The 15,770-nt window shown below is 69.0% G+C and overlaps 1 protein-coding gene across 1 annotated transcript in view; it reads right to left on the bottom strand.

Moving 5' to 3' along the window:
• The window catches only part of DHX40 (DEAH-box helicase 40), a 25,419-nt gene extending 11,181 nt beyond the window's left edge, over positions 1–14,238 (bottom strand). Inside the window, exons 1-5 of the mRNA XM_048519376.1 lie at positions 14,114–14,238; positions 12,114–12,313; positions 10,348–10,493; positions 8,192–8,311; positions 7,728–7,822 (exon numbers count right to left, since the gene is read on the bottom strand). Coding sequence (XP_048375333.1) covers positions 7,728–7,822; positions 8,192–8,311; positions 10,348–10,493; positions 12,114–12,297 — 545 coding nt within the window. The 5' untranslated portion in view covers positions 12,298–12,313; positions 14,114–14,238. The remainder of the gene's footprint in view (positions 1–7,727; positions 7,823–8,191; positions 8,312–10,347; positions 10,494–12,113; positions 12,314–14,113) is intronic.
• Between the last annotated feature and the right edge of the window lie 1,532 nt (positions 14,239–15,770).

The following is a 15,770-nucleotide window of genomic DNA, read 5'->3' on the forward strand; positions in this document are numbered from 1 at the left end:
GGGGGGGGGGGGGGTGGGGGGGGGGGGGGGTGGGGGGGGGGGGGGGTGGGGGGGGGGGGGGGTGGGGGGGGGGGGGGGTGGGGGGGGGGGGGGGTGGGGGGGGGGGGGGGTGGGGGGGGGGGGGGGTGGGGGGGGGGGGGGGTGGGGGGGGGGGGGGGTGGGGGGGGGGGGGGGTGGGGGGGGGGGGGGGTGGGGGGGGGGGGGGGTGGGGGGGGGGGGGGGTGGGGGGGGGGGGGGGTGGGGGGGGGGGGGGGTGGGGGGGGGGGGGGGTGGGGGGGGGGGGGGGTGGGGGGGGGGGGGGGTGGGGGGGGGGGGGGGTGGGGGGGGGGGGGGGTGGGGGGGGGGGGGGGTGGGGGGGGGGGGGGGTGGGGGGGGGGGGGGGTGGGGGGGGGGGGGGGTGGGGGGGGGGGGGGGTGGGGGGGGGGGGGGGTGGGGGGGGGGGGGGGTGGGGGGGGGGGGGGGTGGGGGGGGGGGGGGGTGGGGGGGGGGGGGGGTGGGGGGGGGGGGGGGTGGGGGGGGGGGGGGGTGGGGGGGGGGGGGGGTGGGGGGGGGGGGGGGTGGGGGGGGGGGGGGGTGGGGGGGGGGGGGGGTGGGGGGGGGGGGGGGTGGGGGGGGGGGGGGGTGGGGGGGGGGGGGGGTGGGGGGGGGGGGGGGTGGGGGGGGGGGGGGGTGGGGGGGGGGGGGGGTGGGGGGGGGGGGGGGTGGGGGGGGGGGGGGGTGGGGGGGGGGGGGGGTGGGGGGGGGGGGGGGTGGGGGGGGGGGGGGGTGGGGGGGGGGGGGGGTGGGGGGGGGGGGGGGTGGGGGGGGGGGGGGGTGGGGGGGGGGGGGGGTGGGGGGGGGGGGGGGTGGGGGGGGGGGGGGGTGGGGGGGGGGGGGGGTGGGGGGGGGGGGGGGTGGGGGGGGGGGGGGGTGGGGGGGGGGGGGGGTGGGGGGGGGGGGGGGTGGGGGGGGGGGGGGGTGGGGGGGGGGGGGGGTGGGGGGGGGGGGGGGTGGGGGGGGGGGGGGGTGGGGGGGGGGGGGGGTGGGGGGGGGGGGGGGTGGGGGGGGGGGGGGGTGGGGGGGGGGGGGGGTGGGGGGGGGGGGGGGTGGGGGGGGGGGGGGGTGGGGGGGGGGGGGGGTGGGGGGGGGGGGGGGTGGGGGGGGGGGGGGGTGGGGGGGGGGGGGGGTGGGGGGGGGGGGGGGTGGGGGGGGGGGGGGGTGGGGGGGGGGGGGGGTGGGGGGGGGGGGGGGTGGGGGGGGGGGGGGGTGGGGGGGGGGGGGGGTGGGGGGGGGGGGGGGTGGGGGGGGGGGGGGGTGGGGGGGGGGGGGGGTGGGGGGGGGGGGGGGTGGGGGGGGGGGGGGGTGGGGGGGGGGGGGGGTGGGGGGGGGGGGGGGTGGGGGGGGGGGGGGGTGGGGGGGGGGGGGGGTGGGGGGGGGGGGGGGTGGGGGGGGGGGGGGGTGGGGGGGGGGGGGGGTGGGGGGGGGGGGGGGTGGGGGGGGGGGGGGGTGGGGGGGGGGGGGGGTGGGGGGGGGGGGGGGTGGGGGGGGGGGGGGGTGGGGGGGGGGGGGGGTGGGGGGGGGGGGGGGTGGGGGGGGGGGGGGGTGGGGGGGGGGGGGGGTGGGGGGGGGGGGGGGTGGGGGGGGGGGGGGGTGGGGGGGGGGGGGGGTGGGGGGGGGGGGGGGTGGGGGGGGGGGGGGGTGGGGGGGGGGGGGGGTGGGGGGGGGGGGGGGTGGGGGGGGGGGGGGGTGGGGGGGGGGGGGGGTGGGGGGGGGGGGGGGTGGGGGGGGGGGGGGGTGGGGGGGGGGGGGGGTGGGGGGGGGGGGGGGTGGGGGGGGGGGGGGGTGGGGGGGGGGGGGGGTGGGGGGGGGGGGGGGTGGGGGGGGGGGGGGGTGGGGGGGGGGGGGGGTGGGGGGGGGGGGGGGTGGGGGGGGGGGGGGGTGGGGGGGGGGGGGGGTGGGGGGGGGGGGGGGTGGGGGGGGGGGGGGGTGGGGGGGGGGGGGGGTGGGGGGGGGGGGGGGTGGGGGGGGGGGGGGGTGGGGGGGGGGGGGGGTGGGGGGGGGGGGGGGTGGGGGGGGGGGGGGGTGGGGGGGGGGGGGGGTGGGGGGGGGGGGGGGTGGGGGGGGGGGGGGGTGGGGGGGGGGGGGGGTGGGGGGGGGGGGGGGTGGGGGGGGGGGGGGGTGGGGGGGGGGGGGGGTGGGGGGGGGGGGGGGTGGGGGGGGGGGGGGGTGGGGGGGGGGGGGGGTGGGGGGGGGGGGGGGTGGGGGGGGGGGGGGGTGGGGGGGGGGGGGGGTGGGGGGGGGGGGGGGTGGGGGGGGGGGGGGGTGGGGGGGGGGGGGGGTGGGGGGGGGGGGGGGTGGGGGGGGGGGGGGGTGGGGGGGGGGGGGGGTGGGGGGGGGGGGGGGTGGGGGGGGGGGGGGGTGGGGGGGGGGGGGGGTGGGGGGGGGGGGGGGTGGGGGGGGGGGGGGGTGGGGGGGGGGGGGGGTGGGGGGGGGGGGGGGTGGGGGGGGGGGGGGGTGGGGGGGGGGGGGGGTGGGGGGGGGGGGGGGTGGGGGGGGGGGGGGGTGGGGGGGGGGGGGGGTGGGGGGGGGGGGGGGTGGGGGGGGGGGGGGGTGGGGGGGGGGGGGGGTGGGGGGGGGGGGGGGTGGGGGGGGGGGGGGGTGGGGGGGGGGGGGGGTGGGGGGGGGGGGGGGTGGGGGGGGGGGGGGGTGGGGGGGGGGGGGGGTGGGGGGGGGGGGGGGTGGGGGGGGGGGGGGGTGGGGGGGGGGGGGGGTGGGGGGGGGGGGGGGTGGGGGGGGGGGGGGGTGGGGGGGGGGGGGGGTGGGGGGGGGGGGGGGTGGGGGGGGGGGGGGGTGGGGGGGGGGGGGGGTGGGGGGGGGGGGGGGTGGGGGGGGGGGGGGGTGGGGGGGGGGGGGGGTGGGGGGGGGGGGGGGTGGGGGGGGGGGGGGGTGGGGGGGGGGGGGGGTGGGGGGGGGGGGGGGTGGGGGGGGGGGGGGGTGGGGGGGGGGGGGGGTGGGGGGGGGGGGGGGTGGGGGGGGGGGGGGGTGGGGGGGGGGGGGGGTGGGGGGGGGGGGGGGTGGGGGGGGGGGGGGGTGGGGGGGGGGGGGGGTGGGGGGGGGGGGGGGTGGGGGGGGGGGGGGGTGGGGGGGGGGGGGGGTGGGGGGGGGGGGGGGTGGGGGGGGGGGGGGGTGGGGGGGGGGGGGGGTGGGGGGGGGGGGGGGTGGGGGGGGGGGGGGGTGGGGGGGGGGGGGGGTGGGGGGGGGGGGGGGTGGGGGGGGGGGGGGGTGGGGGGGGGGGGGGGTGGGGGGGGGGGGGGGTGGGGGGGGGGGGGGGTGGGGGGGGGGGGGGGTGGGGGGGGGGGGGGGTGGGGGGGGGGGGGGGTGGGGGGGGGGGGGGGTGGGGGGGGGGGGGGGTGGGGGGGGGGGGGGGTGGGGGGGGGGGGGGGTGGGGGGGGGGGGGGGTGGGGGGGGGGGGGGGTGGGGGGGGGGGGGGGTGGGGGGGGGGGGGGGTGGGGGGGGGGGGGGGTGGGGGGGGGGGGGGGTGGGGGGGGGGGGGGGTGGGGGGGGGGGGGGGTGGGGGGGGGGGGGGGTGGGGGGGGGGGGGGGTGGGGGGGGGGGGGGGTGGGGGGGGGGGGGGGTGGGGGGGGGGGGGGGTGGGGGGGGGGGGGGGTGGGGGGGGGGGGGGGTGGGGGGGGGGGGGGGTGGGGGGGGGGGGGGGTGGGGGGGGGGGGGGGTGGGGGGGGGGGGGGGTGGGGGGGGGGGGGGGTGGGGGGGGGGGGGGGTGGGGGGGGGGGGGGGTGGGGGGGGGGGGGGGTGGGGGGGGGGGGGGGTGGGGGGGGGGGGGGGTGGGGGGGGGGGGGGGTGGGGGGGGGGGGGGGTGGGGGGGGGGGGGGGTGGGGGGGGGGGGGGGTGGGGGGGGGGGGGGGTGGGGGGGGGGGGGGGTGGGGGGGGGGGGGGGTGGGGGGGGGGGGGGGTGGGGGGGGGGGGGGGTGGGGGGGGGGGGGGGTGGGGGGGGGGGGGGGTGGGGGGGGGGGGGGGTGGGGGGGGGGGGGGGTGGGGGGGGGGGGGGGTGGGGGGGGGGGGGGGTGGGGGGGGGGGGGGGTGGGGGGGGGGGGGGGTGGGGGGGGGGGGGGGTGGGGGGGGGGGGGGGTGGGGGGGGGGGGGGGTGGGGGGGGGGGGGGGTGGGGGGGGGGGGGGGTGGGGGGGGGGGGGGGTGGGGGGGGGGGGGGGTGGGGGGGGGGGGGGGTGGGGGGGGGGGGGGGTGGGGGGGGGGGGGGGTGGGGGGGGGGGGGGGTGGGGGGGGGGGGGGGTGGGGGGGGGGGGGGGTGGGGGGGGGGGGGGGTGGGGGGGGGGGGGGGTGGGGGGGGGGGGGGGTGGGGGGGGGGGGGGGTGGGGGGGGGGGGGGGTGGGGGGGGGGGGGGGTGGGGGGGGGGGGGGGTGGGGGGGGGGGGGGGTGGGGGGGGGGGGGGGTGGGGGGGGGGGGGGGTGGGGGGGGGGGGGGGTGGGGGGGGGGGGGGGTGGGGGGGGGGGGGGGTGGGGGGGGGGGGGGGTGGGGGGGGGGGGGGGTGGGGGGGGGGGGGGGTGGGGGGGGGGGGGGGTGGGGGGGGGGGGGGGTGGGGGGGGGGGGGGGTGGGGGGGGGGGGGGGTGGGGGGGGGGGGGGGTGGGGGGGGGGGGGGGTGGGGGGGGGGGGGGGTGGGGGGGGGGGGGGGTGGGGGGGGGGGGGGGTGGGGGGGGGGGGGGGTGGGGGGGGGGGGGGGTGGGGGGGGGGGGGGGTGGGGGGGGGGGGGGGTGGGGGGGGGGGGGGGTGGGGGGGGGGGGGGGTGGGGGGGGGGGGGGGTGGGGGGGGGGGGGGGTGGGGGGGGGGGGGGGTGGGGGGGGGGGGGGGTGGGGGGGGGGGGGGGTGGGGGGGGGGGGGGGTGGGGGGGGGGGGGGGTGGGGGGGGGGGGGGGTGGGGGGGGGGGGGGGTGGGGGGGGGGGGGGGTGGGGGGGGGGGGGGGTGGGGGGGGGGGGGGGTGGGGGGGGGGGGGGGTGGGGGGGGGGGGGGGTGGGGGGGGGGGGGGGTGGGGGGGGGGGGGGGTGGGGGGGGGGGGGGGTGGGGGGGGGGGGGGGTGGGGGGGGGGGGGGGTGGGGGGGGGGGGGGGTGGGGGGGGGGGGGGGTGGGGGGGGGGGGGGGTGGGGGGGGGGGGGGGTGGGGGGGGGGGGGGGTGGGGGGGGGGGGGGGTGGGGGGGGGGGGGGGTGGGGGGGGGGGGGGGTGGGGGGGGGGGGGGGTGGGGGGGGGGGGGGGTGGGGGGGGGGGGGGGTGGGGGGGGGGGGGGGTGGGGGGGGGGGGGGGTGGGGGGGGGGGGGGGTGGGGGGGGGGGGGGGTGGGGGGGGGGGGGGGTGGGGGGGGGGGGGGGTGGGGGGGGGGGGGGGTGGGGGGGGGGGGGGGTGGGGGGGGGGGGGGGTGGGGGGGGGGGGGGGTGGGGGGGGGGGGGGGTGGGGGGGGGGGGGGGTGGGGGGGGGGGGGGGTGGGGGGGGGGGGGGGTGGGGGGGGGGGGGGGTGGGGGGGGGGGGGGGTGGGGGGGGGGGGGGGTGGGGGGGGGGGGGGGTGGGGGGGGGGGGGGGTGGGGGGGGGGGGGGGTGGGGGGGGGGGGGGGTGGGGGGGGGGGGGGGTGGGGGGGGGGGGGGGTGGGGGGGGGGGGGGGTGGGGGGGGGGGGGGGTGGGGGGGGGGGGGGGTGGGGGGGGGGGGGGGTGGGGGGGGGGGGGGGTGGGGGGGGGGGGGGGTGGGGGGGGGGGGGGGTGGGGGGGGGGGGGGGTGGGGGGGGGGGGGGGTGGGGGGGGGGGGGGGTGGGGGGGGGGGGGGGTGGGGGGGGGGGGGGGTGGGGGGGGGGGGGGGTGGGGGGGGGGGGGGGTGGGGGGGGGGGGGGGTGGGGGGGGGGGGGGGTGGGGGGGGGGGGGGGTGGGGGGGGGGGGGGGTGGGGGGGGGGGGGGGTGGGGGGGGGGGGGGGTGGGGGGGGGGGGGGGTGGGGGGGGGGGGGGGTGGGGGGGGGGGGGGGTGGGGGGGGGGGGGGGTGGGGGGGGGGGGGGGTGGGGGGGGGGGGGGGTGGGGGGGGGGGGGGGTGGGGGGGGGGGGGGGTGGGGGGGGGGGGGGGTGGGGGGGGGGGGGGGTGGGGGGGGGGGGGGGTGGGGGGGGGGGGGGGTGGGGGGGGGGGGGGGTGGGGGGGGGGGGGGGTGGGGGGGGGGGGGGGTGGGGGGGGGGGGGGGTGGGGGGGGGGGGGGGTGGGGGGGGGGGGGGGTGGGGGGGGGGGGGGGTGGGGGGGGGGGGGGGTGGGGGGGGGGGGGGGTGGGGGGGGGGGGGGGTGGGGGGGGGGGGGGGTGGGGGGGGGGGGGGGTGGGGGGGGGGGGGGGTGGGGGGGGGGGGGGGTGGGGGGGGGGGGGGGTGGGGGGGGGGGGGGGTGGGGGGGGGGGGGGGTGGGGGGGGGGGGGGGTGGGGGGGGGGGGGGGTGGGGGGGGGGGGGGGTGGGGGGGGGGGGGGGTGGGGGGGGGGGGGGGTGGGGGGGGGGGGGGGTGGGGGGGGGGGGGGGTGGGGGGGGGGGGGGGTGGGGGGGGGGGGGGGTGGGGGGGGGGGGGGGTGGGGGGGGGGGGGGGTGGGGGGGGGGGGGGGTGGGGGGGGGGGGGGGTGGGGGGGGGGGGGGGTGGGGGGGGGGGGGGGTGGGGGGGGGGGGGGGTGGGGGGGGGGGGGGGTGGGGGGGGGGGGGGGTGGGGGGGGGGGGGGGTGGGGGGGGGGGGGGGTGGGGGGGGGGGGGGGTGGGGGGGGGGGGGGGTGGGGGGGGGGGGGGGTGGGGGGGGGGGGGGGTGGGGGGGGGGGGGGGTGGGGGGGGGGGGGGGTGGGGGGGGGGGGGGGTGGGGGGGGGGGGGGGTGGGGGGGGGGGGGGGTGGGGGGGGGGGGGGGTGGGGGGGGGGGGGGGTGGGGGGGGGGGGGGGTGGGGGGGGGGGGGGGTGGGGGGGGGGGGGGGTGGGGGGGGGGGGGGGTGGGGGGGGGGGGGGGTGGGGGGGGGGGGGGGTGGGGGGGGGGGGGGGTGGGGGGGGGGGGGGGTGGGGGGGGGGGGGGGTGGGGGGGGGGGGGGGTGGGGGGGGGGGGGGGTGGGGGGGGGGGGGGGTGGGGGGGGGGGGGGGTGGGGGGGGGGGGGGGTGGGGGGGGGGGGGGGTGGGGGGGGGGGGGGGTGGGGGGGGGGGGGGGTGGGGGGGGGGGGGGGTGGGGGGGGGGGGGGGTGGGGGGGGGGGGGGGTGGGGGGGGGGGGGGGTGGGGGGGGGGGGGGGGGGGGGGGGGGGGGGGCGGGGGGGGGGGGGCGGCGGGGGGGGGGGGGGGGGGGGGGGGGGGGGAGGGGGGGGGGGGGGGGGGGGGGGGGGGGGGCGGGGGGGGCGGGGGGGAGGGGGGGGGGGGGGGGGGGGGGGGGGGGGGGGGGGGGGGGGGGGCCCCCCTGGGGGGGGGGGGGGGGGGGTGGGGGGGGCAGACCCCTGGCCTAACTAATCTCTCCAATCCCTCTTTAAGAAAGGCCTTCACTTTCAATCGTTCCCTACCAAATACTCCTGGGTAGGTATCAATGCTTACACAGGATCCGTGTCTTTGCCCATGTAGCCTTAGCCAGTCAGAAGGCCCAGGGATCTGCAACCTGCGGCTCTCCAGATGTTCATGGACTACAAATTCCATCAGCCCCTGCCAGGATGGCCAATTGGCCGGAAAAAGTGGCCTTCAGTTTAGGCTGAACCCCAAGGACTCCTGGGAAATGTAGTTCCTGCCAAGCTGCTTTTTCAGCTTGAACTGAACAATCCGCTTTTTCACCCCAAACTTTTTCAGGCTGAACTAAGGAAAGTGGGGGGTGTGGTGGGCGCACCACAGGAGGGTATCGCGGGGGGGGGGGACATCATTTTGCCCCTTTTCTCCCCCTATGCCACTGCCCCTTGCCAAACCCTTCTCACCCTCCCCCAGGTTTGCACTTATTTATCTACAACATTTATACTCTGTTGCACATAAAGACGTTAGTTCGGTCAGTTGAGATGCAGCGGTTGAGAAAATTTGTGCGCTTCTGAATTGGAATATAGTCTCTGGATTAAAGAGGAAGAATGAGAATTGAACATCACGTTTCCCTGCCAGCTCTCCTAGAGGCTTTCCCGGCTCGCTGCAAGCGACCAAGAGCGGGGGTCCTAACAGGCCTGATTTAACGCCGCTTACCGTACTCAGGCTCCGCTCGTGAGCTTCGTCGAGGATGACGACACTGTATTTGGAAAGATGCGGGTCTGCCAGTACCTGCCTCAGCAAGCAGCCGTCGGTCATATACTTGATCGAAGTATCCTGCATGTTTTAATCAAGCATTCGGTTAGAGCCGCGAGATTGGACACAGACAAGGATTTCCCAAATGGTTGGCATCTGGGTCATTCATTTAAGGATCTTTTTGCTAGCTGAAAAGCTACCTTTGGAGTCCCCGTGAGCACCTGCTGATACCTTTTCTGGTGCCGACTTAGGAAGTGGGTGAGTCCAGGTTGGGTTTTTGCCCAGCAGGGCTTCTGATTGGCTGCACAGATTTTTGAAAACGTTGCTTTTGCAGCAGCTGCCACCACAGCCAGAGGCGTAGCTGGGCCAAACTGCGCCTGGTGCGCATTCTATATTTTCGCCCCCCCACTGGCCCCCCTCGCGGTGCCCCCTCTTCCCACACTTACCTTAATTTCTTTCCTTTTTCTTGAACTTTTTCAGGCTGCAAAAGGCCTGCTCATAGTAAAAACGGCCTGATATGAACTATACTTCCCAGGAGACCGTGTGAGCCCCAAGGTCTTCTGGGAACTGTAGTTCCTCAGGCCATTTTTACTGCAAACAGGCCTTTTGCAGCCTGAAAAAGTTCAAGAAAAAGGAAAGGAACTAAGGTAGGCTGACCAGACGTCCCGCTTTTGGTGGGACAGTCCCGCCTTCAAACAATTTGTCCCGCAGGTTATTTCAATTGTCCCGATTTTTGGAAGGCTGCCGCTTTTGCCTTCTGAAATAAAGGCAGTCGACGGCAACCTCCTACTTGTAGCGACGCAGGAGCACGGCCTTCTGGGGTGCTGCCGTTTCCCGCCCTGTGACAGGGCAGGAAATGGGAGTGCCCCAAAAAGCAGTGCACTCCTGCGGCCGCGCGCGCATGCGCGCGCAGCCGCCCACCTACCCGTCCATCCCAGTTCACAAAGGTGACCATCTGGTCACCTTAAACTGAGGTGAGTGTGGGAAGGGAGGAAGGGGGGGCGCCGCGGGGGTGGGTGGGGGAGGAGCCTGGGCGAATTTCTGTTCCCCCAGGTGTGTGCCCGGTGCACCCCCACCCCATCCCCTTGTAGCTCTGCCACTGGCCACAGCACACGGATCTACACTGGCTTACAGAAGTTAAGCTGTGGCTGTTGTTTTGTGGCTGGCTCCACCTCCTACGGCAGCTGTTTTGGGGAAGCCATCTTGTTGCTGTGCCCACTGTGGCAGGTCAGAATACCAAATGGGCCCTTGGGAGGACTTTCTGCTGGTTTTGTACTGCTGTTCTCATTGAATGGGTGGCCATGGAAGCTGCCATCTTTTCCCATCATTCTCATATGTATTTTGGGAGAGCTGCTTCATGCATTCTTATAAGCTCCCGTAGACCCACACATTGGAGGAAGGAGGTTTAAAAACATTACTTTTTAATTATCTAAATAATGAGCACTCGGGACAGGATAACACAGTGACGTTTCTAGAGCTGTCCTGCAGCAAAAGCACAAGAATTTTACTGATTGATTGATTTCTACCCTGTTCTTTCCCGACCAAGGCGGGCTCAAGATCCACCGAGGGACCCCGGTATGTCCTTATGCCCTCTCTAGGGATGACATCCTGACCCATATATTAGCAAGGAGAAGAGTCAACAGTGTTGCATGGGCCTTGCTCATTGTGGGCGAGTCCAGCACAGCGATGTGACTTTTCAAGGCTCACTGTAGGAGCCGTAACATGGTTTTGTAATCGCTGAATGGGCTACAGAGAGGCGAGGCCGTGGGTTTCCACACAGTATTTTTCAGCAAGCATTTTTCAACAGAGAACAGTGTTCACCTATCTAATAGTGGAAGCAAAAAGCCACTTCTAGCCCTCTGATATACAGGACAACATAGACAATGGGGAACTCTGCATAGAGTTCTGAGAACCTGCTGGTGAGAACCTGCTGGATCCCACCTCTGCAGATACCCAAGATACTACCATCAGTCTGGGCTTGAACCTGGTGCCACATGAAGCGTGGCATCTCCCCCTGAGCCACAGCCTCTCCCCAGAGCCTCAATGCTGCCGGCTGCCTAAACTCAGAACTCCAGAACAAAATCCAAACTCTCTAGCTGATCAGTTCTGTCACATACCTCCGAAAAGCATTCTTCAAAGCGAACCTGGTAGCCTACAGTGCTTCCCAGAGGGCAGTTCATCTCCTCCGCCACCCGCTGTGCCACAGACATGGCAGCCACTCGCCGTGGCTGCGTCACGCCAATCAGGCCATGGTTGGCAAACCCTGTGAAAAGGAATGGAACAGATCTGTCAAGTTCCACAGGAACAGAGGGGCAACTAATTGACTGTTACCTTTAAAACAAAAATAACAGCCATGCTTCTGCGGAGAATTTTTTCGCACAACAAAAACGGCACACAACGTATTTCTAGATACCATTCATTGCCCTGGGGAACGGGTCAGAAAAGCATGGATTCCCAAGTCTAGCGACTTCCAAACTGGGTTTTGAGTCTGTGAATCCTTGAAGTCTGTCAGGCATTGCTCAGTGAGAAGATCAAGAACAGTCAGCAACCTTTCCCGTGGTTATTATTATTTGGTTACCGATAGTCTGCCGTTCTTACTGAGACTCAAGAAAGAATACATAGCATAAGTCAAACACAATCAAAAGGATGTAGCATCCAAGGAACGGCGCAACAGATGCTGGACAACAGAAATCCGGAAACAAATAGAGGCCCCTTCTGCCCATGCAGAATAAAGCACTTTTAATCCACTTTGCAGCTGGATTTTAAGAAAAAGTTGGATTTATATCCCCCTTTCTCTCCTATAGGAGACTCAAAGGGGCTTACAAACTCCTTGCCCCCTCACAACAAACACCCTGTGAGGTAGGTGGGGCTGAGAGAGCTCCGAAGAACTGTGACTAGCCCAAGGTCACGCAGCTGGCGTGTGTGGGAGTGCCCAGGCAATCTGAATTCCCCAGATAAACCTCCACAGCTCAAACAGCAGAGCGGGAAATCCAACCTGGTTCCTCCAAATTAGAGTACACCTGCTCTTAACCACTACTGCTCCACTGCTTTACTGAAATAAATTTATTGCAAGCCTTTATTGGCATAGATACTGCTTTACTGTGTAGAATAGCCAAATCCACTTGCAAACAATGGTGAAAGCGGATTGAAAGTGCATTATTCTGCATGTGCGGAAGGGGTCAGAAATGTCAAACAGAGCTGAAGCAAAGAATGAGCTTTTACATATGAAACTACCTAATCGGGACATATTTACAGCGATAGGTCGCAATACAGGGGTGTAGGTCACAATCTCTCAGCCTTTACCAGTGCAACTTTCGAAGCATTGCAGTACCTGTGCAAAAAAACCCACCTCTCTGCTGATGCTGTCATGACTTCCAGGATACACAATTAATTATCACGGGAGAGCAACAAGCCCAATAGAAACTGTACTGCCGGGGTCCGCAACATGGCGCTCATGGGCACCACGGGGCTCACTGACACCTCTTCTGGTGCACATCAAGTGTTTTTAGGAAGTGGGTGGGCCCGGCAAAGCCTCTGATTGGCTATGTAGAGCACAATGCTCCACATTGTGTTATTGAAGTTAAGCATTTTGTGGCTGGCTCCACCTCCTTGGGCAGCCATTTTATGGCAGCCATTTTGTTGCTGCCCCCCCCCCCAAATACTGTGTCAGAATTCCAAATGTGCCTGCATGCTCCAAAAAGGTAGGGACCCCCAAAGGAAGGGGGGTATGTTTGATACCCCACGTTGCTGAAACTCTCCAACTACCACACAAGGTTTCCTTAACAGACAATTCGACACAGAAAAGGGTTCACCGAATGTAGCATGTTCAAAAGGCTTCATCAGCTGTCTGTCTTCCAAGTATCACAAAGAGCAAAGCAGTTACCTTCCTGGAATAAATATTTCGGGAGCTGAGTGGTTTTTCCACTTCCTGTCTCGCCGGTCACCACAAGAAACGCATTGTCGCGGACGGCTTCCACTAATTTCTTCCTGTATCTAGAAATAGGCAACGTCTCAAAGCTCCAATGTTCTTTCCTTTCTCCCCTGGGCAATTTGGATTTTCTGTCCATCGGAACAGAAGCTGGGCTGTAACAAGAAGGGAACATACCACAATAAATTTCACAAATCCCCAAAGGAACACAACGAGCATAACAGGATCATTCATAAATGGCATCATCCACATCAAAAACAAGAGTGAAGCAATGCAAAAAATCATGATTAAAGCAACAGCCACATCCTTCGACAATACAGTGAGATGGATTGACTCTATAAAGGAAGACACACACACACCCCTGCTTGCAAGACCAAAGTATGGCTGTTGACAATAGGATGCTTCAAAAGACATTCATTCACAGGGTCTCGCTATGAGTCGGCAGTGACTTCACAGCATTTCACACCCACACAAAAACCTGGAACTCAGCATGTTCCAAAAGACAGAATGATGAGAGCCACCACAGAGAAATGCAAAGTACAGAGAAAGACAAATTAGGTTGCTTAAGCCCTCAAACGTACAAGAGAATCCAGGAGGGATAGATAATGCAGGGGTGGAAGAAGATTTCCAAACCCTCCAATTTCTTGCAGATCCAAGTTTGTTTTATTTCATTATAAAGGCCTCTTCTACCACTGCAGTATTAATTTAAAATATGTTATCTTTGCACATCAATTGCAGCACACGTTTTGCTTAAGTCAGTGGTTCTCAACCTGTGGGTTGGGACCCCTTTGGGTCCCCTTCACAGGGGTCACCTCAGACTCTCTGCATCAATGTTCTCATGGATAAATGTTAGGGTTGGGGGTCACCACAACATGAGGAACTGTATTAAAGGGTTGCAGCATTAGGAAGGTTGAGAACCACTGGCTTAAGTGAAGGCAACTGTAAGGAATGAACGGAGGACCGGGGGAGGGTGGTATATAAATATAATAAATAAATAAATAAAAAGAACTGATGAGCTGTTAAAAGAAAAATGGCCTAGATAAAAAAACAGCTCTTGTAGAATAGAGGAAAATATGACACAAGGGGAGAAGAGAGACTTAGAATGGTTGAAAAGGGTTACCAGGTAGGGCTGGCACTTCCAGCTCCACTCCGATCCACAGCTTCAAAAAGCTATCCTATAAGAGTGAGGACATCAGACCAAGCCTAAAAACAACAGACATGTAATAGGATCAAGATCCCTACATCCAATTCAGTGTTACAGACACACACACAAAGTGTGTGAAGCCTCAAGAGTCCTCAAATGACAAAAAGGGAGTGATTCAAATTGCCAGGGGCTTCTCCGCCATGCCCTAAAACACCTTCCCTTCCCTTTCCCCCTTCCCCTTTTCTGCATTTGCACTACTGAAATGCAGTCCAATGAAGAGTTCTTCAGAGGAACCCCAAAGTTTGCTGTTTCGCGATAGTTTGGCTGGAATTAATTTAAAAAGTACTGTGCCAGTTTGGCTGTGCCAAGTTTTCCTGTGTTCTAAACCCAGCCACCAATGATCTTTAAATAGAAGGCTTCGCTCTCCACCATACAGTTGACATAAGAGACGTTGACATACAGTTGACATAAGAGAGGTTGAGTCAGCCGCTCCTTTCTCAGCCTTAACAGCATTGTTGTGAGAGAAAGCAAAAGGCGGCACCATGGAGAAGGCTTCCGAATGGAATAAGAACAACAGTGCTGAACAAGTAAAAGCTTCCTCCACGATCTCTGTATCTCCATGCTTGGGAGGGAAGGAGAGCAGAGATGACGTGATGTTGCACCTGTTGAATTCCTACCTGCCAGATGACTATTAAAAGCACAGGAAGCCCACCAGGTAAACAAAGAGGTGGCTGCCCAGACCCGCTTCTGTCAAAAAGGAGAAACCACCCCTTTTTCCTCTTCCCGCGGTGGAAAGAGCACCTACACACACCTTTTGCAGGTATCAACCACGTGACACTTCCCGGCGTGGTTTGTTTTTGCTGTCTCACCCGGAAGTCAAGAAAGGCGCGCCGCTTGACGTCACCTCGCGCTGCGACGGCAGCTCTGGAGGCCCCGCCCCCTAACCAAGCCCCGCCCCTCGGTTTGCCTGCCGCTTTAGCAAAGGTGGGAGGGGTTGCAGAATTTGGTAGTTTCGCGCGTTAACCTGCTGCGCCCTTGTAACCTTTGCAGGTTATTGTTGTTTGCTATTAATAATAATAATAATAATAATAAAATAGTAATAATATACATTTTAGGCAGCCTAAGGATATGTGGAGGGAGAGTCTAAAGAGGATTCTGCATGGGCCAAAAACAGAGGCGTGCAAATGGTTCAGTCGCAGGGGTCTGCAACCTGTGGCTCTCCAGCTGTTCATGGACTACAATTCCCATCAGCCCCTGCCATCATGGCCAATTGGGCTGATGGGAATTGGGCTGATGGGAATTGTAGTCCATGAACATGGGCTGATGGGAATTGTAGTCCATGAACATGGGCTGATGGGAATTGTAGTCCATGAACATCTGGAGAGCCGCAGTGTAAAAGGTTTACACCCTTTTCACACCACTGTTTTTGGCTGTGCGGAATCCGCCTAAGAGTAACTGTAGCGTCATATTATTCTGCGCAGCTTTTGCATCCAAAACACTTCATCAAGCAGTCTGGTAGCACCTTAAAGACTGGCTTTTAAAAGTTTCTCTTCTTATTAAAGTTTATAAATTTAAAGAATTTAAGGAATATGTTGGATTTAGTTGAAAGAAAACCTGATGTATTTTAAGGTTAGCAGAAATAATTAAGTTTACCAAAATAATTCGAATTTTCTTTTCTTTTTTTTAAATGAAAGTGTCATCTTTATAAGTTTATTAACTTAAGTGAGTTAATTGTAATTGTGATTTACTTGATGTGTGTTCTGTAACTTTAGTTTGTAATGTTTTTTTCTTTTTTTCTTTTTGTTAAATAAAATTTATTATTTAATAATAGTGTATAACCACTGTCTAATACCTAATGCCAATAAAGGTTATTGTGATTGTGATTGTAAATAAAGTTTATTTTTTAAAACTCAAAAAAGTTAATTGTTCAGCTGAGTCTCTCTCACACATAATTTTAATTGGGATGTGTGTGTTTATAAAAAGCCCTCCCTGTGTACTTTCCTTTGGTGGCCAGAAGATGGCAGGCTTAGCATACTTGGGGGATTTGGTGCTTTAAAAAAAAAACAACAACAACCATTGTGCAGTAAAGTTACAAGAAACCATAATGTTGAAAGCTGACCAGAAAAATACTTTGCCTGCACTGTGATGTTATTATCCCATGATCCCTAGAGGTGAAGGCTTTCACAGCATGGAGAGATGTATTTCCACCTACTCCCATTTGCAGATCACACATCAATTAGACAGAGGCACAGGGTCATTAAAAAAGTTGGCAACACTTGTTGTTGAGGGAACTTTCCCTTCTCACTGGACACAGTGTGTAACACACTTCTCTCTGTGATACACCTCTGAAGATGCCAGCCACAGATGCAGGCAAAACGTTAGGAACAAGATCTACCAGACCACGGCCACACACCCCTGGAAACCCACCACAACCAGTCAAATCCGGCCATGAAAGCCTTCAGCAATAC

The sequence above is a fragment of the Sphaerodactylus townsendi genome, linkage group LG16 (genome assembly GCF_021028975.2).
Source record: "Sphaerodactylus townsendi isolate TG3544 linkage group LG16, MPM_Stown_v2.3, whole genome shotgun sequence".
Taxonomy (NCBI): Eukaryota; Metazoa; Chordata; class Lepidosauria; order Squamata; family Sphaerodactylidae; genus Sphaerodactylus; species Sphaerodactylus townsendi.